General features: G+C 38.9%; 2 protein-coding genes across 2 annotated transcripts; both read left to right on the top strand.

Annotated features, from left to right (window-relative positions):
• Positions 1–14,426, top strand: fscn2b (fascin actin-bundling protein 2b, retinal). The gene is made up of 5 exons (XM_007259296.4): positions 1–1,907; positions 11,863–12,019; positions 12,274–12,395; positions 12,584–12,751; positions 13,227–14,426. Exons 1-5 carry the CDS (start codon positions 1,088–1,090, stop codon positions 13,430–13,432), a joined length of 1,473 nt encoding a protein of 490 aa, XP_007259358.1. The 5' UTR covers positions 1–1,087; the 3' UTR covers positions 13,433–14,426.
• Positions 14,427–16,655: 2,229 nt separating this feature from the next.
• Positions 16,656–19,160, top strand: birc5a (baculoviral IAP repeat containing 5a). Its single transcript, XM_007259294.3, has 4 exons — positions 16,656–16,862; positions 17,295–17,404; positions 18,351–18,468; positions 18,817–19,160. The coding sequence occupies exons 1-4, from the start codon at positions 16,755–16,757 to the stop codon at positions 18,907–18,909; spliced, it is 429 nt and encodes a 142-aa protein (XP_007259356.2). The 5' UTR covers positions 16,656–16,754; the 3' UTR covers positions 18,910–19,160.
• The last annotated feature ends 3,952 nt before the right edge of the window (positions 19,161–23,112 follow it).

The following is a 23,112-nucleotide window of genomic DNA, read 5'->3' as shown; positions in this document are numbered from 1 at the left end:
AGAGCTGAAGACTGGGGCAGTGGATAAAGACACAGCGACCACAGAAAGGGTGGATTACAGGGCCTCAGAAAAGGGTTTATGGAATAAGACCAGCAAGGAAGAGGAAAAAGGCTGAAAAAATACAAATCAAGGAAAAAGAGGAAAAGAAAAAGCTGGTGCGTAGTGCATGTTTTGCTGCAAGTTTTATTGCATTGTGCAGATGTACTATCAGTGCTAGATAGCATTTGTGCTAGTAACGGCCTTAATTAAATGGCCATCCTTCTGGGAACAGAGCATGTCTAAGTCTTGCTAAGGGCCTGCCTTTGGAGATCTTGTAGGGCACCCGTTTCCGTTCAGCGATGTCCCTGTTTAAAGGACCCACCAATCAAACTCAAGCCCAATCAGGTGGAAAACTAAGATATGAATGAAGGAACAGCACTGAGAAGAGGAAAAAGAGGCACAGAAATTAATCAACTAGACAGGAAAGAAGAGACAAGAGGAGCAGCAAGAGGGGAGTCACGCTGTGCTGCTTGGCCTTGGACAGCATCACTTTAGGAGATCAGTTTTTTGGTAATCCCACAGGTAGCCACTGGAAAGACAGACAGACACAGACCAGACTAAGATTGGTGAGGTGAAACGAGCAATAGAACATAGAGCAATAGGAGCACGGGAGTAGGAAAAAGGGGAGTGAGAAAAGCAGGGAAGAGAAAGAACCGGTGGGATCAAGGTGACGTCAACAGCTCACTGGATTGAGGTGTTGAGTCCTGCTGATTTTAATCTGAGCTGATTAGGAAACAGAAGAAAAAACCCAGAGCCTCAGCAAGCTGTCTGGGGAGCAAGACAAGAGAAGTCTTTTTTTACTTAGAGAAGAAGCCAAGGACCTGAAGAAAACACTGAAAGAAGACCGACAAATCCAAGAACCAAACTAATAAGAAAAGGCAGATATTTATCAGAAGATTTACAAGAAAAAAAGAGACACCAGGCAAGTAAATCAGGAAGCTTGTTGTTTTTTGAAAACTTCATCCTTTGTGGGAAATATATCGCTTCTGTTAATCAGTTTCATATCTGCTCCTGCAATCTTCTCCTGCATTCACCTGAGTGGACGACAATGCCCACAAATGGCAATAAAGCCCTCAAGCTCCAATTTGGGCTGATTAACTTTGAGAGCCGTTACTTAACTGCAGAGGCATTCGGGTTCAAAGTGAACGCTTCAGCACCAAGTCTCAAGAAAAAGCAGATCTGGACACTTGAGCAAGATGAGAAAGATGGGCAGGTCGTGTACCTGCGGAGCCACTTGGGCCGCTACCTGGCATCTGATAAAGATGGCAAGGTGAGTTGCGAGGCTGAGTCACAAGAGAGCGACTGCAGGTTCCTAATTGTCGCACAGTCAGACGGTCGCTGGGCCCTGCAGTCCGAGCCACATCTGCGTTTTTTTGGAGGGTCAAAAGACTATCTGTCCTGCTTTGCTCAGACCATTGGTGAAGCAGAGCTGTGGGCCATGCACCTGGCCCTGCACCCACAAGCAAACTTGCTAAGCGTAGCTCGCAAGCGCTATGCCCACCTGTCTGCACCTGAGGGTGAGATAGCTGTGGACAGCAACATCCCGTGGGGCGTCGATGCTCTCCTAACCCTGGTTTACGTAGATGGCAAATACTGCCTAAAGACCTGTGACAGCCGGTTTCTAAGCAGTGATGGGAAGCTGTCTTTTGAAAATGGTCGCGGAACAGGATATACCCTGGAACTGAAATCTGGTAAATTAGCTTTCAAGGACTGTGAAGGAAAGTACTTGAGCCCCATGGGGCCAACAGGCACCTTACGTTCAGGACGCTGCTCCAAACCAGGCAAGGATGAGTTGTTTGATCTGGAAGAAAGCCATCCACAGGTGGTGTTTCAGGCCGCCAATAACAGATTTGTCTCAATCCGACAAGGTAAGTAATGCTGACTGTGTTCTAGTTCCCCTCATAGCTCTAAGATTAGAGACTATTTCTGGGCAAGTGCCTTAGTTCTGCTGTTTAAAGCCGTCTTAATTCAGTCAGTCATTTGCAAAAGCAGTAACTATGTTTAATAAGGTTCAAATTAGACCAGACCTAGACCAATTATTTCTTAAATTGGCCTAAATCTAAAAGATATCCTAATCCTGATGATGTGATGGCAGAGGTCTCCCCATCCCTCACACTCTTTGTCCTCTTGTAGTTGTTTTGTGTAACTAGACCTCATTACGGCTGCTTCTGTCACAATCAACTGATACCTATTGGGTAACTGAGACTAGAGAATTACAGTGTGCTGTAGGGAAGCATGCCCAGCTGTATGCTTTTTGTAATCCTGAGGTAATTTCCTTTTAAGAATGGATCCCACAAGAGCTGTTATTTTCTTTGTCTAGTTTATGACTGCAGCAGTGTGACCATTGTGTGTTCTTCTTAGATTAGATTCCAGATTTAGGGTAATGTTCCTTTAACAGCCTCATACAGCCCAGATACTTGACAACAAAGGAAAAATAAGAGATGTTTATTCATAATTTTTTATATAATATTTTTATATTATATTACATTTATTTTTTAACAGAAAAACTGGAAATATTTAAAAAGTTTATAAGGAATGGCTGGTTTATTTCCTCATAAAAGAGTGCACAGATTTTGAAGTCCTACCAGAAGTCACAACTTGGTCTATAATCATACATAATCAGAAACAGGTCTGACATCTAAATATATATTTTATACATTAATATTAATTTAGTTTTAGTATCTGGGATTATGCTGCATTTACATGCTATCAAAATTATGACAAATATAGGTTCCAGTCTTGAAAGCTGCACATGAATACCCCTTTAAATTATAATTACTAGTGTACAATTCAGGGATTAACAGTTTTCCCACGTTGAAATAGCCAATAACCTTTTAACATAAAAATAATCAGTTTTTGATGGTAGATCATTATTTTTTTTACAGTGCAGACACTGTTAATGGTTGTTATTGTACATCATTTTAATCTGTAATCTCTGTGAATTTAACCATTTTCCCCTAATAAGCAGGTAAAACTGAACCTTGTGTCCGCCATTTTTCATGTCACTCCGACAACAAAGGGCCTGAACGTGACCTGCTTGTAGTTGTGACTGCACTAGTGGGACACTGCTGACTAGCGTGTGAATGCACCTTTTGTTAAACTATTTTATTTCTTAAATATAAAGGAGTTTTTTTTCTGATATGTCTGCTTTTAAAAATTTGGGCCACGATTCACATCTATGATTAATGTAATAAAAACATATAAATGCTTTCAAGAATAGAACAAGAATAGGCTTATATACATGTGCTGTAAATGCAGAGACACATCTTTTACAGGAAATGTATTATATAGGTAGCATTTTTTGGCAAAAGCCTTTTAACAAAGAGAACACATGATAATAATTATATAATTTACCACTTATCCACACTTATTTAAGTGTTATTTGTAGCTTTATGTTAACACTTTCCAGTGCAGTTAAGTTTTTAAGTATGTATACACAGTATGTAGCTGAAGGAAGCTGTAGGGGTGCATGTCTCTAAAGTATTATCCCAATATTTCAGGGTATTGTTTGGAAATGTAAAAAACAACCCTGAAAAAAACGAAAAATATTTAATCAATTTCAAGAATAAACTACTGCAACAAAATGTTTCATGTAAATATAAATATTAATATTAAGTTTCAGCGAAAACAAAATAAATCTGTAAACTTTTGTCAATTGTGTAAGCAGTAGTAACTCACCAAGAGCCTGAATTGGTATAAAATACTAATCATGTAACAAAATAAATAATTGAACAAAAATAATGTAATGTAGCAAAAAGTCCACCAAAATACTAAAGTGCAGAATATTTAGTGCAAACATGTAAACAGCAAACATAAACAATAACACCAAAAATACCCTTTAAATGCTTTAAATATGTAAATAAGAATCTTATCATCTATAAAAATGATAAAATATGTGAGAATCTGTAGAACTTAATTTGTAAATGTACAGATTTGAATTTATTTTGAACTTTTTTAAAATAACTAACATTGTGTTTGCATAATTGCATTCAGCCACAAGACTATTAGTGAAAGTGAGATCAGGTACTGATGTAATTGGTTCTAAATTACAAACACCTATCAGACTCATCCTAAATGAATCCAGTGGTGCTGTGTTACTCCTGATAACCCAGTCCCACTGCTCCACAGCCCAGTACTCAGGGCTTTATACTCCACTAGCCAGCGCTTAAGTGTGGTGAACCTAGGGTCATATGTGGCTGCTCAGAGCAGCCCATTGTATTGGCAGAGCTTTTCTATGGACCCGAGCCTGTGTGTGTGTGTGTGTGTGTGTACAGATGGATGCACAATGGGTGCACCATTTCAGGGACGCACAGAGAATTTCTTTTAAAATGTCAGATGAACTGATATAGACTAATTACAAAACATTCAACTAAAGCAGGTTTGGGTTGTGATTTTTTTTAGGTGTGAGGTCAAAGGTCATTTCTGTGTTTTTTCTGAGTTACCACAGTGCACTGAGGAGAACTGTCTATATCAGTTGTTGTGTTTTTTAGTTAATATTGGCAGATAGCTGGAAAGTTTATTATGCTTGGGTGCCTCACAGGTTGGTTTATGTGCTCAAAAATATCCTCATCAAAAAAGCACATAAAATATCCACTGGTAGATGGGCCTGATGCAGCTGTGCAGAAAACACTACATGACATTCCTGTGTTCAAAATAAAAAAGTGGTGATTTGCTCTTTAAACAACTGTCTAAAATACTGTTCTGTATTATAAAAAGTTATATGTATAAAAGTTACATTTTATGTGAGTTTAATGGACAATTTCACGATTTTCAAAATTATTAAGGTCATGTCCATGTTTATTGTACGATAAGTCAATAATGTAATTATTGTGACAGACCTAAGTGAGGCTCGATGGTGGCTGCCAGAAGGTGAGACATTTTACCGTGTGCCATTAAGTTGTACAGTTGTAATTACTTTTAGCGCTGTATTTTTTATAAAAAAAAAAAGAAAGAAGTGACAATTTGGAAAAGTGGAACTTAAAAGGCATTGTTTAGAGTAAACTATGTCCACTGAAAGATACAACATGTTTAATTACTTACTTAACCCAAGTAATAATGAAAGAACAATTTCAAATTGCGTAGTTCTTCTATTCTTTAAAAATAATGCATATATTTCCACATTAGTCCACAGCAAATGCTGCAGTTTCATGTGCTGTAATAATACTGAAAAGCTGGCGAACAAAAGGCCCTTCTCGCGAGCATGACCTTAACAATATAATGTACTGCAACTGTCTGTTCAGCTGCGCAGTGCTTTATTATTCGGCCAGATGCTGCTGTTTTATATTCGCTGGCTAAGTGAACTGATCCCAAACACACTGCATATTTTTTGTTTGCCTTCTTGACCAGGCACCTTAGTTGAGCTGCATGTTGCAGCGATAGTGTAATGTAAACCCTGCATGCTGAAATGGTTTATACCGTCTCCAGCACAGCGTTCCTGGTAAGCACTTTGAGCCACCTGCAATAGATAAATTACTGGAGAAACTGATTGGCTTTGAATATGCACTGAAGGGAAGAGAAGCTGGGTCAGTAACAGATCCCATTTTCTCCAATCCACTCCATACACCCACACACACACACACACACACACACACACACACACACTTACACATTCTCAGTCAGCAATGCCCCCACCTCCTTTTTTAATCTTGAGATAAGAGGCAGGAAGAGGATGCTCATGAACACCCATTGATACATGCACAAGCATGCACATGCGCACACACTCAAAATGGTACATAGACAGATACACACACACTCACAAGAATGGTAAGGTGTGATAAATAATTGAGTGGACAGGGTCATTTCAATGATGGCGGAGTCTGCTTTCAGAAACACAAGCCTTCCGCTGCTTTTCTTTATCGGGGGACCATGCAATGAGAAGGGCTACAATAAGGGCGCAAATCAGAGAATCCTCAGGGAGGGCCGGTCTTCTGGGCCGACCCAGTAGGAGGGAAAGACAATGAAGAGTGTGAAAGTGTTCTGCGCTAGGTACACTCTCAACAAGAAGAGATCTTCAGTTGTGAAAAGTGGAACTCTTATAAAAGTGATAATGTTCAGCTAATATTGCTAATGTCTGGCCAGACGGACCAACTTTCGCACTGGACAAGCACACCTGACGCCCTCGTTTTCCCTCTGTAAAGGCCATGAGCACAGTCTGCTGCTGAGGTATTTCTCGCAGAATGTGAAGGCATGCAAACAACGCCTATCGCAAACAGCAGTGCTGACATTAACAACATCAGGGTCCTCAGACAAACAACAGTAATGTTACCAAACTGAAGCAGCAGTCCAATGATGGCTACAGTTCAGACTAAATGGCTAAGAATATATTGGTAGCGTAAACATAAGGCTAAATATATATAATACGTAACGCATAAACGCTAATTAGCTGCTTGATTTGTAAAAATCAAGTGCCAAGTAGTGATGCACAAAAAGTATATCAATACCTCATCATTATAAATAGAAGAATACTTCATATATTTAGTACTGATACTTTAACCCAATCGGCAACAGGCATTGGGTTTGACACAAAAATCGCACCTTGTCATCTTCTCAGCTTAATAACTCAAGCATGCCTCAACACATTAGTATAAGCCACATATATGGCTAAAAAGAGCTAGAAAGAAATCCTAAAGTTTCTTAATATTGCAGCATCATCACTCTTTGGTGAGAAATACATGATTAATCCATTGTGGAAAACACTCAATAAGCATCTTTCAATAAATACATTTCTTTAAAAGTAACTTTTTTCAGAGATTTTCTGGTTAGTAGAGGCTCCCTCTCAGACAGAAGTTACTTCCCAAGAATTTTTAAAAACTTATTATGTTCATACTTGAAATAAAGAATAAACATCATCACACTGATAATCTTCTCTTTCATCATTCCATTCATTTCTGATGCTTTAGGTTTTTGGCCGTGCTATAGTTTCAGTATCGGTATTGAGATATTTTGGCAGGTATCGTATAGAAAGTTTTAGTTTTGGTATTGTGAAAACACAAATTTAGTGCAACCAAATGATGGCTGAGGTAAGACTAAGACAATAAATGACCTGTAGTTATGAATGACTGCGTTATGGATTTCTTGTTTAAAGATGTATAAATCCTCTCATGGGGCACATTTAAGGGGTAGATTCCCTCTCATTTAAAATAAAAGATATTTTAAATAGAACAGAAGCACAACATTTGTTACAAAATGTTTGATGAAAATGTTTTCTTTATTGTACCTACAGTGTAGACTGTTAGTGTGGAAACTTCTGCAGTCACAAATACAAATAGCTTTTCTTGTTGTTTTGTAGTCTGTGGCAAACCATCCAACCAACCATAATTTGGCAGTTTGGTTTTAGTAGCAGAGGAGCTGCATTTTTCTCTTGTATATGAGGTAACAAGGGATATGGGTCAGGGCGTATGCCAGGATTGAGCTGAGCCAAGAATAACGCTTTGGATTTACACTGACCATTCCTGTATCTTTGCTTCAGTTTTTTTTTTTTAAGAGAAATAACTTATGTTCAGATGCCTAATTATTATAGAATTGGTTTACACTTCAAACTTTGAACTTGATAATGAATAAAAAACTTATTTTTACTCAATATTTGTGTCTAAACAGGCATTGATAGTTTACAACCAAAAGTAGTTAATGCTGTATTTCTACTTTTGAGAAACTGACTGTGAATTCAGAACCTGCATTGTGAAAAATGAGTCAGCGATGCATCACTAAAATTGAGCTGTTTTGGTAGTGGGAGAGAAATAGAGGGAGAATGGTGCACAGCAGATGGAGTAGTTGTAGCTAATGAGAAAGAAGCATCTCTCACTATCTACTGCATATTCATCCCATACAAAAAAGCAATTAAGCTAAAGTAATTCTGCTAATGGATGCAGCAGTTCATTTCTCCCAGAGAGCAGCTACATGATGAAGGGAGGCCGAGATGACTTCCGACAAGTCGTCCAATCAGCTCTGCAGGTCTGGGGTTCATTAAGCCCTGGGCGTCTCACTCTAGGATGCAACACAAGCTCAGATGATCTCGTAATCAATAATGAGACGTGACGTCAGAAGGCAATTTTTCCAAACCGTTCATCTGATCATTCGGTTGGCTTTGTTCAGATTGGGAATTTGTTAGTTTGGATTGGATTGGCGGTGACAGGTTGGGAGTAAGATTAGGCTGCAGCAGGTATGGAGGAAGTGGAAAGGCTGGGGTTGTGAGGTGAAGGGGAACCAATCCAAAATGAGAGCTTATCTCCTAAAGTAGGAAAGACGGCATGGGCTCCAGTGGGCAGATCGGTTACCATGTCCTTCAGCACCTTCAGGCATTGTTGGGGGCATTTTAATCTGCCTGGAAGGTGAAAAAGAAGGGCAAGTCTAGTATAAAGGATGAGACGGGCTATCTGTGTGCATATCTAGGTCTGTGTTCTTGGAAAGAAATAGAAAGGAGAAGCTAGCAAAAAGGTTAAGGACGGTTGGTAAACCACAGAAGATTAGTACCCTTATCAGGTTACCATATATAATTCATCTCTGAGAAAATGTCTTGATAATTTACTTAAGTAATTTAACCAACATCAAGATCTCTAGACCAGTAGACTAGTTTCAGGAAGCTCTTTACCCAAGCTCTAAGAATATGGTCAGAATCTACAGGTAAACAGATGCCGTGTGTGTGGTCCTCATTTGCATTGTTTCATTTAATCGCGTAGGTGTCTGACAAGGTCCACATACACTGATCTACTTGGCCCAGTTTGCAGAGGGCCCTGTGCCCGTCTCTGTATCTCTGGGTACTGTTACATTCCCCAGAAATGGGTTAGTAAATTGAGAGGGAGTATTCTGTGATGGGCCTGAGGTCATGCTGAAGCGTGCAGGATTGAGCTCAATGGTCATCACGTCGGGGAGGAGAACTGATCAAACGACTAGATAAGGGGAGAGTCCAGTCACAGCTGGGCTCTCTGTTTCTATCAGGTGTGTAAAAGTAAAGCAGAATCAGACATGAAATTGGAAAATGAAGTGTAACGGTACACAGAGATGAAGGGCTGCACTGAAATATTACCTAATCAAAAAGTAAAAGAAAAAAGAGGCTGCAACTTTTTCACACTCTTGCTTGTGGTACGTAGGCCAGCTTTGTGTTTACGGTCTCCAGTAGAAGCTAAATAGCCTAAACAGGTACATATTGTGCTATTGTGTTAGAAACTGTGAAGAAGCTGTATAACAGCCAGTGTAGTTCTGATAATGAATGGTGAGATATACCGCTGGATGACGAATGCACACAAACACATGCAGGCATACATAATAAAGCACAAGCATGCAATGGATGCATGCTGCTGATAGTTCTGGTTTCTCTCTCTGCACGTCTCCAGCACCCTGCTGTGTCCCATCGAAAACACAGGCATCACTTCAGCCTTTTCTTTTCTTCTCTGTTGAGGGACTATGGAGGCAGAGCTGAAGGATTGTACCTACGCCACTCAAAGCTGCTTATTGAGCCCCACGGTGCGGCTTTGCATTTCTCCACAGACAGAGCATTAGGAGAGTATGGAGAGAAAGAGAGAGAGAGAGAGAGAGAAGGAGAGAAGGAAGGGTAAGAGAGGGTGGAGGAGGCAGGAGGTCAGGTTTAAGATTTGGGCTGTTAAAGGATTAAGAAAATAATCAAGGGGTATTTTTGGACACATCCACTCTGGTCCTGAACAAATGCAGTCTGTCTAGGCCGTTTTGACTGATGCCGTTAGTTTGACTGCAGAATACAATCAGATATACAATGTGATGTATATGGTGTTTAAAAGAATTGTGTAGTACTACTACTACTAAAAATAATAATAATAATAGCAAATAATAATACACACACATTCTATTTACATATACTTTACTAGCCGCCTTTCGTCCTGTTCTTCAGTGTTCAAGACCCCACAGGACCACCACAGAGCAGATATTACTTGGGTGCTGGGTCATTCTCAGCACTGCAGTGACACTGACATGGTGGTGGTGTGTTAGTGTGTGCGGTGTCAGTTTGAATGTTGAGATACAGCAGTGCTGCTGGAGTTTTTAAACACTGTGTACACTCACTGTCCTCTCTATTGCACACTCTCACTTAGGTTGGTCCATCTTGCAGATGTAAAGTCAGAGACATAAGCTTATCTGTTGCTGCACAGTGTGTGTTGATTATTCTCTAGTCCTTCATCACTGCTAAGAGGACGCTGCCTACAGGATGCAGTTAATGGACTATTCTCAGTTCAGGAATACAGTGAGGTGCTTAAAAACTCCAGCAGCTCTGCTGTGTCTATATATATATATACCAGTACACAACACACACTAACACGCAACCACCATGCCAGTGTCACTGCAGTGCTGAGAATGACCCACCACCCAAAAATAAACTGCTCTGTGGTGGAGTTAACCAATGAAGAACACAGTGAACAAGCTGTAATTATAGAACTACAAACTGCTCCTACATGCTCAGTGGTTTTTAATAACATTGACAATGATTGGAGAAACAAGGAGGTGGTCATAATATTGTGACATGACTGTGCAATCTGTTTTCTAAGGTAATTTGTATTTAATGAGGGCGTGTATCCTACTCTTACCTCATCAATGTAACTGATATAACTGATGCATGCGCCACTGTTATTTTCCACTCAGGAATGCATATTTCACCACATGCTGGAACTAACTTGGATCTATTAGGTCCAAATATTTTGTCTCATTAACTGGTGTTAGCCTCCTCAGCAAATCCATTAGCTCTCTTTCACTAGTTTTAGAATGTAATGCATGAAACGCTTTAGCCTCTGCTGTAATACTATTAACATTCTCTTGCTGTAAATAAAACTGTGAATAGGATGAATTTCGAGCGTGATGGTACCGTCTATACGAGCATACATGTGGTTCTTCTATGTGAACCAGCATCCTGTTACATTTTTGCATTACCGAGAATTTTATAAAGACATCGTTGGCATAGAGTTGTAGCTCATAGACTTCAGTTACAGAAACCCCAGAGAAAACAGGCTTAAAACATTGTATGCAGCAAGGCCTTTGCAACCATACAAATGGGCACAACTGCCAAATATATTATTAATGTCATGCTAAAACCATGTATCTGCAAAACATTCAGAAGAAGATTAAATAGAAGATTAAATTTCAGTGGAAATATTTTTTGCCAAGTCAGTTTGAAACATTTTAATTAGTAAATCTATCATTTTGTTTGGACACACTGTAAAAGACAGCCAGACAACCAGATTCACTGTCAAATGTGAAAAACAGCAAAAAAAAAAAAAATTAATTGCAGGACAGTGGCTATATAAAGTTTTGCATCAAGGTAATGTATAAACATTTTCCATTTTCCAAGGCACTATTGATTCCCTAATGAACCTTTTAGTGGATGGTGGAGGTTTTTTATGTAATAGTAACTTATGCACCATGTAAATCCATAGAAAAATGTTGTTATTTAGATCATCATGGCCACCTGGATTATTTACTGCAACATACACTTGAATTAGCTGAATTAACTGCTCATGTAAGTCATAATGAGACAACATTCAGAGACCAGATTGAGACGAATTTACAGTAAGCTTCATTACAGCAAGTTAATCAGCTCAGCTTCTCCAGATTAAAGACTGGCAGATAATCCTGAAGAGATATATCACTGTTTATACTGTGTTATTGTGACTAGTGGTATTGGTTCTTATGTCTCATAAAAACATTGCATCTCCAAAACAGCAGCTTTACAGGAGAAAGAACTAAACTTCTTCACTTTCAATGGAAGTCAATGTGAAAAGAGAGAGAGAATTTAAGAGCATTTGTATCTGTGAGTAAAAAAAATGGTTTGGCATGTTTGACGCATGTTTTATATTTGCCTCTCCTCAGGCGTGAGTGTCTCAGCGAATCAGGAGGATGAAACAGACATGGAGACATTTCAAATGGAGATCGATAAAGACAGCAAAAAATGTAAGTTCAGGACAAATGAAGGCAACTACTGGACGCTTGTAGCTCACGGAGGCATTCAGTCGACAGCCAGAGAAGCGTAAGTATGATGCTCTCACCTACAAATGCTGCAGACTGCTGTTATTACCATGAGTGTTTCTCCCGTTTCACTATAAATGCCCTTAATGTCACACTTCAGGCTGATAGTTATGAGGGCCAGTTAGAGCTGTTATAACTGCTGAGTTAAGTGTGTATCACTTAAAACACCCTGATGTATTGATTACATACATTTTCCTTTAATGGCCCATAAATGTCAAAAGATAAAGAGTGCTTCTGTCTCCTCCGTGTGTGCAGAGGCGCCAACACCATGTTTGACATCGTGTGGCTCGGACGGAGGGTGGCGCTACGAGCTAACAATGGGAAATATGTGTGCACTAAGAAGAATGGACAGCTCGCTGCAGTCAGCGACTCAGTAGGTGAGTGCTGGTGTTTACTGGAATGAATGTGGAGAAGATCTGAGTTAGATGAATATTGTGAATGGGATATTACATCATTTGCACTTTAAATTACAGCTCAAATAACAAATATATGTATTTTTCTTCTTTACTATCAAGCATGAGTGTGCCTTTATTAATCTGCCGCTCTGCATTACATCATTTCACAGGGGAGGATGAGCAAATGATTCTAAAGCTGATCAACAGGCCCATCCTAATCCTACGAGGGGAGAACGGATACGTGTGCCACCACAAGAATTCAAACACACTGGACGCCAATCGCTCAGTTTATGACATCTTCACATTAGGCTTCAGTGACGGAGCATATCATATTAAAGGTGATTTTTTTTTTGTTGGCTATATTAAGGGCTCTTTCTTAGTCATGGCTTACGATTGGTCTTAGCAGTGGGGCTTCAATCTTAAAAGTCTCTTAAAGTCTCAGTTTAAGCTTAATCTGCTTGTGGGAAACTAGAGCTAAACAATATTATGGGATTAATTCAGATACTTGGTCAAATCTGCTAGTTATGCAGTGTGCATTAGTAAGAATGTAACATCCTTTATATTTCTTTATATTAAGACATTTCTTTTTGGATGTTAGTTAGGAAATAAACCTTTGAGCCTTTAACCATAACCATATGTTAACCATCTCTCTCTTTTGTGAGAAATCAGTTAATTTCTTTACTATTGTATGTTATCTTATTTCACATGCCTTTATGAATAGAGAATTGTAAGTCTGAATCAAGTATCAAGTTTTGTAATGTTTTAACTGTTCTTTTGAACAGTTCAAGTCTTATATGTATGATTGTCCTGCAGGTGCAGGAGGAAGGTTCTGGTATGTTTCCAGCAGTGGCATGGTGTGCTCTGATGGCGACACACCTGAAGATTTCTGCTTTGAGTTCTTAGAACATGGGCGAATTGCAATAAGGGGCAAGAATGGCAAGTATCTGCGCGGAGACCAAGGGGGCACACTGAAAAGTGATGGAGAGAATGCTGATGGCTCATCTCTCTGGGAATATTGACACCTAGTGGCCATCTTGGATACTGTCATTCTCTTGCCACCTGAAACTTTTGGACTTGCTATGGAAGCAGTGGAGGATGCAGTATGTGTGAATGTGCATGTTTGGAAACTGAGCAATTTTGTGGGTAAATAATAAAATCAATTTTCAGTCACCATTAGTTTTTGTGTCAGTATTCTGAGTTACTTATAGGCTAACAGGTTTTATAAATCTGAAATTTAAAAAACTTTACGCCTGTAGTAAACTAGCAAACACTGCATACACTTAACTTGATTTTCCCCTGTAATATTATTTATTAGGTTTAAAGTGTAAAAAGTTAACAACGTGCCCCCTGTTATCTCTTAGGTATATTTCTAGATGTATAATTTGCCTGTTTGTGTTGTTAATATTTAGCACTATTGAGCAGTCACTTTTCAAAAGTGTTCCTCTTTGACACTATACAACCTTACATACACCCAGAGCCACTATGGTTTTCTGCCTGTGGGCCTTAACCAATACTTTTGACTATGTTCTACCTGTTGTCCCTCCCTGTATGGTTTCTTTGCCTTTCTGCCTCTCTATTCTTGCCAATTCTGATGGACTCGAAAGACAGTAGTTCAAGTTACACATTTCTGCGTGTGTTAAGACACTATTGAGTGTAGGAGCACATAAAAATAAATCTTTATTATTTCTGCAGAAAGTGAAGCTTCATGTTTTAAATGTTCTGAAGAAAATCATTCATCATACAAACCATTTCCTCTGGTACCATCTTACCATTCAGCAACAACTGTCTCTCTTTCTCTCTATCTGTTTTCCCCTCTAATGGGTTTTAAAAGCAATAGAAATCATCTGTCTGTGATTTTAGAGTGAAGTTCACTAGTGGTCAAGAGGATAAAGGACAATCAGGCAACTTAATGTTACTTGAAAATTGATTATAAAAGTGTATTTTGTAAGACCTGCTGTAATGAAGCTTTAAACACTGAATTGCTTTTTTTCCAATAAAACAGTCTCTGCCAAACATTAGTTAACTATTTTTTGGGTTTGTTAGGAGGGTCTGCACCTGCACCATAATGTGGTTTCATAAAGACAACTGCTCTCAGCAACAGTGGAAACAGTTTGATATTATTATTATTATTATTATTATTATTATTATTAGTCTGTTAATTATTTTTACTCAGCTATATTTAAAGCAATAACACTTATATTTTTGTGTTTTTTAGGGTTTATCATGTTATGATTTGAGATCTGGCACTTAAATTTTGACAAAAATGACAGGCATGTGTGTGGTACCTGCACTGGACTGCTGACCTGGTAGGGGATATTCCCTGAGTATTCCTGCCTTACACCCCAACGAAGTCATTGTTGCTCCCAACGATCCTGGGTAGGTTCCAGTTCCACTGCTACCCTGACCTGGAAAAAGAGTATAAAAAACTGATGGATGAACAGAGATATGGAGTGCATTGAAAAACAAACAGGGATGTATATTGAAATCAGTTATTTTGCTGGTACATGCTGGAGGTGTTAATTCATAGAAATACTGTTTTTCTATATTTTACTCAGCAAAAGTTGTATTTATTATTTAGTTTTTTTCTTTCTAATTATTTGTACTTCATCTCAAGAAATAGTTGTTTTTTTTATTTCAGAAACAACATTTTGGCTTAATCTAATGAACCCATCTTTAGTTCCTTACGTAGCTGTATGTGTCAGAGGGTCAAAATCATGTTTTTGTTTTTTTTGCCGGAGTAATAAGTTACAAGCCAGGACATGCTACATATAGCATTATTTTACAATAACAATAAAAAATATTTAAATTAATAAAAGAATACATAGACTAAAACAAAGTACAGGCATCACATCGTGTACAACAACATTTTCTGTTTAAATAACTGTATTATGCTCTTAATAAACTCAGCAATTTGGATGTTTTTTTACTATATATTTACTATATATATATGTTTGTGTTTGTGTGTAGTTAAGCAGATATAAGTGAATATCTTCTTTAACCTCCTGAGACCTGTACCTTTGCTTGGTGTGCATTTTTAATTTCTCCTCTTAATTTGGGATTCATAGGACGTGATCTTTGTCTTTGTCCTCATGTTGGTACAGTAAATTATGCTAACATTTATAAATTATCATTATCATTTGGGATCAGAAAGTAAGGCTGTACAAGTAACAGTCCCCAAAGACAGACCTGTCCATACATACCCAGATATGTTTAAAAACAGTAAAGTCTGCACTTTCATTGATCACAACAGATTATTCTTACTGCTGATTTTGGTGCTTCAGGTGAAATAGAAAGGAAGTCTTTTTGGCTTTAAAGTCTAGTTTCAGAAGTGTTCACAGGTGTAAACACTAGCGTTTATATAATAATATCCAGGTACAATTACAAAGCTGGATACAGCAAAAATAACATTTCACCTTGTTGTAGTCAGGTTGTGTATATCAGTGTTGTTAAATGATGATAATTAATGTAAATCTGAGTCTCTGGCATCCTCTCTCAGGTCACCTGGAGGCGCTATTTCCTCACTTTGTGTCTGTTTCTCTAGTTTTGTTTTATTTGTTTTTTTGGCTTGAAATTCTCCAAAGATTAGTAACTAAGATCGTTTCTACTACTTAAAGCTACTGCTGACGCTACCTCAAACATGGCGCTTTGGTTTCAGTACAGACATTACAGTCAAACCTTTGAAATGCACTGATTTTGTCTATTCGCCCAGTATAAAACATGCGGTCAGTGGTGCTACGGTTGAGCATTGTCATTCTAGCAACAGTTGTCCGAAACGATTTTCTGTCAAAATAAAAGTCACAATAAAACTAAATAAAATTCTGTTTGAGTCTGTGAATGAAATGAACTATGAACTATGAACTAGTTTGAGAGTAGGAAAAGTTTCTGGACCCAGCCAGTGTTTCCATATGAGGACAAAGGTCTCATCATTTTAAAATAATTAAGTATCAAGGAGCTGAGAACGATCCACATGTGGATTGTGAATAAATTATCGATACAAGGCTCCATATAAAACAGCTTATTAGCGTACTTGGTAGCTAGCTAGATTGTAATTAGGAGTAAATGACCCTAAGTAGTGCACTCACTAGTCTAGTTTAGTGTATGATATTGTTTTTGGATGTACCCGAGACTTTCCAGCTAAGGCTGCTGAACACGTGATGAAACTAGACGCAAACGGTCCACAGGTTGGCGCTGTTTCTTATGAACTGCGCATGCGTGCCGAAGTCCTTAACCAATCTCAAGCCGCGCTGTGAATTTAAAGTTCTGCAGGCGGTAGAGGTGTTGTGTCTGTCTGTGTGGGAGCGGAGTTCGGGTCGTTAGATAAATATAAAATAAACCTTAAGCATGACTTTCACTCCTGACGAGGATACGAAGCTCTACTTTTATGAAAACAGACTTTTAACTTTCGTCGGGTGGCCTTTCGAAGAGGGCTGCGCGTGCACCCCCGAGACTGTAAGTAGAATAAGCACCTAATACCTGTTAGCATTAGCTTTAACTGTCCTGCTGCTATGGACTGTTTTCACTGTTAACCCGTTTAAATGCGTTCTGTACCATGCACTTTATTCATATTACTCTTTCACATACTGGACTATCTCTGCACTTCCAAATACACACTCAGATATCAGCATATTCTTTAATATCCAGTCATATTAACGTATATCTACAATGCCATATGTCTATAGTGTAATTATCGTGTGTATTGTGTATACTGTGTAAACTGTTTCAGTTAACTGTATATTTCTGTTTTATTTTATTATTCTACTATGTTGTAAATATTGGTCTTTGCATACTAGTGGGAACCTGCACCCTGCAAGTGTTTCACTCACCTGTACACCTCTACTCTGTGATGTGACAATAAAATATATTAAATCTTGAATCTTGTAGATGGCTAAAGCTGGATTCATCCACACACCCTCTGCTAACAGCCCTGATGTAGCGCAGTGCTTCTTCTGTCTGAAAGAACTGGAGGGCTGGGAACCTGAAGACGACCCAGAGTAAGTCTTTAAAAAAATAAAATAAAAGAAGAATAAATAAACAAACAAGTACCTAAGGAAGTAAATAATTTAATAGAAAAGCAAAGAAGATCCAAAAGGAATTTTACCACAAAACAGCACATTAGTATAAAACGGTGAGTGCAGGCACAAAAGTCAACTATAGATACATATGTCTAACTTATTACAAAGACATTTTGTTACAAATCACCAGCGTGGGAATTTAGGGCTATATTTGTGTATTTTGGTCAGTGTTGGCCAGTTGTAATAGTGTTGCCAGTGTCGTTTGGTCAAAATAACGGCTGATACTAATATGATTCCAATTTAATTAGCCACCCTAAAGAAAAATCTATTTACAAATATTTCTTTGAAAACATGTAAAAATGTGCATAAGAGTCTAACCAAAGAAAAGTCAGTGCATTTTTAAATAAAACCTTGTGCAAGAGGTGTGTGTATTTAGGTATTTAGTAAAGTGGCTAGTGTCCAGGAGTACTGGTACACATGTACAGTAAGGTGTCAAGAGTGCACATAAATAAACCTAGGATCTAGAATATCAGATTTTAACAAGTACATGTTAAAATGCTGTTAGGAAGTACCAACAAGAAGATTCTTATGCTGGGCATTTTATGAACAGATATAATGTATTCTAGCTCAATATGTTCTTCATATCCACTCAGGAAAGAACAGTGAGCTAATATTAGCGTCTTTACATTCACTGCGGGTGGAAAAAAACACTTGTTTAATTTAGATTGTATTGGACTGAAAACCATATGACGGGAAGGGTGATCTAATACTGAAAGGATACTTTTTGTACATATAATTATTAGAACATTTATATTTTGATTCATGTTGTGTAATACTGGATATGCACCACAATTTAATTCATACAAGCTACAAGAGAGAGTGCTTTAACCTAACATCACACTGCACATGCTATTCTCTGATACAGAAAGGAGCACAAAGCGCATTCCCCCAGCTGCACATTCATCACTCTGAAAAAGTCAGTGGAGAGTCTGACTGTGGAGGAGTTTCTCAGACTGGAAAAAGAAAGACAGAAGTTTGTGATTGTAAGTATGTGGGCAAACACATGAATGTTGTACAGAGTTTTTAATATTTTGCACAGTTTGAGAACATATGCTTGTGAAGTCCAAACCATACTGATTTTAACAGTAGTTGAATCTTTAAAACAATAAACCACATTTTTAAAAAGTTATTCAAGGCATTTAATGCTACCTATTTAAACAAGTGCAATAACAGTCCAATAATGTGCCAATAATGGCTCTTGAATTTGTAGTTATTTTTTTCTGGGAGACTTACTAGGCTCTGGAATTGTCTAACATATGAAGGTAAAACTTTAGTATATATTCTATTTATTAAAATTAGTATTTCAATTGTTTTTTGTTTTTATGTTGTAGAAAAAGAAATGCAATCAAACCATTGATAAATTTGAAGAAGCTGCGAAGTTAAAGAGAGGCCAGATCATCCAGACTGCAATGGGTGAAGAATAAAGATGAACTAAGTCAAGTCTACATATTTTCTTATTGTTTTATCTTGCATGGACAAGGAATTTAATTATTTGTAACTGATGTATGTATGTCTGTTTGTCTGTATTTATGTTTGTATGTATGTATAGATTAATGGCAATACTGTGTAAAATTCAAGGAATATCTTAGCAAATCTATTTGCTATTTGCTGTTTGTCAGACTGGAACATGTTTATTGAATTGGAAAATCAAGAATAAAAATACAACTATTAAAAATGTTTTTACTTCATCATTTCCTCTCTAAGACAGTCATGTATTTCTAACTACATTTAGTCAGTTGTCCAATTGTGTACAACATACTAGAAGATACTAATATATAGATAATATATATAATATTTTTTTATTGCATTGCATTGCATTGTGGTATAATAGTCTTAGTCATAACCACACTCGATTTTGAGTATACTCAGTGTACACAGTTTACTGGTTGGTACTAGTCATTAGAATGCAACTTTTACTAGTAAAATGTAGGAAATCCTCTAAATGTGCATCACTGAGGTGATGAGAACCAAGAATAGTACAGTATAATGACGTTTGTATAATGCAAATAAACATTCTTTGATATGTTTATGTAAAGATTTTCTTACCACACGTTTCATCCAAGAGCTGTAAAAAAATACTTGCACTGTGTTTTTGTGTAAAGAAATTAACTTTTAAATAACAATTATTCAGTTCCGTTCAAATGTATTTATATAGCTCTTTTAACAACAGATGTTGTCACAAAGCATCTGTACAGAGAAAACGGGTCCAAGCCTCTAATGAGCGACCACAGTACCACAGTGATTCCAATAATTGTGGTGACATCAGTGGCAAGGAAAATCTCCCTTACATTAAAGAGGATGAAACCTTAGGAGGAACTCATCCCCCAATGATTAAAAACATTATTTTGTTATGTAGCGCAGGTTTTCCATAAAAGCACTAAGTACAAAAAAATCGAGGTGTTCTCTTTAAAGCCTTTATATTGTACAAATATTTCATTTTGTACCCTGGTAAAAAAAGGGTAAATCAACTAATGATTTAAAGAATGAAGAATGTCGGTGAAAAATGGACTTTTGGTGTAGTAAAACATAAAGTTGAATTGCACACCTTCGTTCTCCTGCAGCGTTCTGAAATCCAGAAATCTTAACAGTTTGTCCAAACACCATTCAGACTGGGTGACACGGCAAAATTTGCCCTGATAAATCACTTTTTCCACCGTTATCCAGCTCAAAGTAGCTCCACACTTCCTTGCTAGAATCCGGAGAGCCCTGACATTGGAAACGAGGCTATAATAACTTAAGTGCACTAGAAGCTTACTAAAAAAGACTGTTTACATCCTAAAAGGTTGGCTTCAGCTCCGAGCACCGCCATTACTGTATATAGACATATATACATAGATCCGCATAGCTTCCCTCCTAGCGTAGCAGCCGGCGCCAGGAGGCAGTCTATGCGGACTGAATGTATATATGTCTGTCATTATCAGTACCGTGATGGTGGCGCACGGAGCGGAAGCAAGCGTTATGGAATGTAAACTGTGGTATGTAATAAGCTTCTTGTGCACTTTTTTAGGGTATAAATGCCTCGTTTTAAATGTCAGGGCTCTTTGAATTCTAGCAAGGAGGTGTGGAGCTACTTTGAGCCTAGATAACGGTGGAAAAGGCAATTTATCGGGGCAAATTTGCCCGTGTCACCCATTCTCAAAGATGTTTGGACAAAATTTCTGGATCTTGGAACGCTGTGGGAGAACGGAGGTGTGCTATTCCTTAATGGTATCGTTAAGTCATTTTTATCCCTATTAAACTTTTTTATTGTGTTTAATTTATGTGTTTGTATTCAACGTTATTTACATTAAATATGATTATATAGTTAAGTTGGCTTGGAAAAGCCAACTTACTGTTCTTCGTAATCTTATTCTACTTATTATTATTATTCTATTCGCAAAATTTAATCACTATCTCCTCCTAGGGCTTTTGACGTAGAACCACGAAATTTTGCAGTATCGTAGGACCTATACCCGAATAGGTTGCTTGTGCTTTTTTAAGCGATACATCGTACGGTTTTCGTAAAAACTTCGTAAACGTACGCTTTTTTTTCCCATAGGAAATGAATGGGGGACAACTTTGAACGACTGTGTAGGTAACAATTTTTGACATACAAAGACAAAAATCGGACGGTCTATAGAACTTACCGTGTTCTTTCCGAAAATTTTAACATTTTGACGATATGTCGTACGGTTTTCGTACAAATGTCGTACGAAGTTTTCCCATAGAAATGAATGGGGGGCCCAGAGTTCTAACTCACACACGAGCAGCTCTGCGCACGGAACCCCTTCTCTCCCCTGCTCCTCCAGTACTGTGAGTGTATGGAGGAGCTGCTGTATGGAGCAGCTATCAGTCAAAAGTTTGGACACCCCGGCACCCCAGCCAGGGCTTAGCAACCAGCTAATAACTGCTTAGCAACCACTGAGCAACCACCTGGAAAACGTTAGCAACTGCCTAGCAACCACTTAGCAACTGCCTAGCAACCACCTGGAATACGTTAGCAACTGCCTAGCAATCACTTAGCAACCACCTGGAAAACGTTAGCAACTGCCTAGCAACCACTGAGCAACCACCTGGAAAACGTTAGCAACTGCCTAGCAACCACTTAGCAACTGCCTAGCAACCACCTGGAATACGTTAGCAACTGCCTAGCAACCACTTAGCAACCACCTGGAAAACGTTAGCAACTGCCTAGCAACCACTGAGCAACCACCTGGAAAACATTAGCAACTGCCTAGCAACCACTTAGCAACTGCCTAGCAACCACTTGGAAAACGTTAGCAACTGCCTAGCAACCACTTAGCAACTGCCTAGCAACCACCTGGAATACGTTAGCAACTGCCTAGCAACCACTTAGCAACCACCTGGAAAACGTTAGCAACTGCCTAGCAACCGCTGAGCAACCACCTGGAAAACGTTAGCAACTGCCTAGCAACCACTTAGCAACTGCCCAGCAACCACCTGGAAAACGTTAGCAACTGCCTAGCAACCACTTAGCAACCACCTGGAAAACGTTAGCAACTGCCTAGCAACCACTTAGCAACTGCCTAGCAACCACTTGGAAAACGTTAGCAACTGCCTAGCAACCACTTAGCAGCTGCCTAGCAACCACGTACGAAGTTTTCCCATAGAAATGAATGGGGGGCCCAGAGTTCTAACTCACACACGAGCAGCTCTGCGCACGGAACCCCTTCTCTCCCCTGCTCCTCCAGTACTGTGAGTGTATGGAGGAGCTGCTGTATGGAGCAGCTATCAGTCAAAAGTTTGGACACCCCGGCACCCCAGCCAGGGCTTAGCAACCACCTAATAACTGCTTAGCAACCACTGAGCAACCACCTGGAAAACGTTAGCAACTGCCTAGCAACCACTTAGCAACTGCCTAGCAACCACCTGGAATACGTTAGCAACTGCCTAGCAATCACTTAGCAACCACCTGGAAAACGTTAGCAACTGCCTAGCAACCACTGAGCAACCACCTGGAAAACGTTAGCAACTGCCTAGCAACCACTTAGCAACTGCCTAGCAACCACCTGGAATATGTTAGCAACTGCCTAGCAACCACTTAGCAACCACCTGGAAAACGTTAGCAACTGCCTAGCAACCACTGAGCAACCACCTGGAAAACATTAGCAACTGCCTAGCAACCACTTAGCAACTGCCTAGCAACCACTTGGAAAACGTTAGCAACTGCCTAGCAACCACTTAGCAACTGCCTAGCAACCACCTGGAATACGTTAGCAACTGCCTAGCAACCACTTAGCAACCACCTGGAAAACGTTAGCAACTGCCTAGCAACCGCTGAGCAACCACCTGGAAAACGTTAGCAACTGCCTAGCAACCACTTAGCAACTGCCTAGCAACCACCTGGAAAACGTTAGCAACTGCCTAGCAACCACTTAGCAACCACCTGGAAAACGTTAGCAACTGCCTAGCAACCACTTAGCAACTGCCTAGCAACCACTTGGAAAACGTTAGCAACTGCCTAGCAACCACTTAGCAGCTGCCTAGCAACCACCTGGAATATGTTAGCAACTACCTAGCAACCACTTAGCAACCACCTGGAAAATGTCAGCAACTGCCTAGCAACCACTTAGCAACTGCCTAGCAACCACTTGGAAAACGTTAGCAACTGCCTAGCAACCACTTAG

This window comes from Astyanax mexicanus, chromosome 15 (genome assembly GCF_023375975.1).
Source record: "Astyanax mexicanus isolate ESR-SI-001 chromosome 15, AstMex3_surface, whole genome shotgun sequence".
NCBI lineage: Eukaryota > Metazoa > Chordata > Actinopteri > Characiformes > Acestrorhamphidae > Astyanax > Astyanax mexicanus.
The sequence above is the reverse complement of the archived record's forward strand: the minus strand, read 5'-3'. Positions and strand labels throughout refer to the sequence as shown.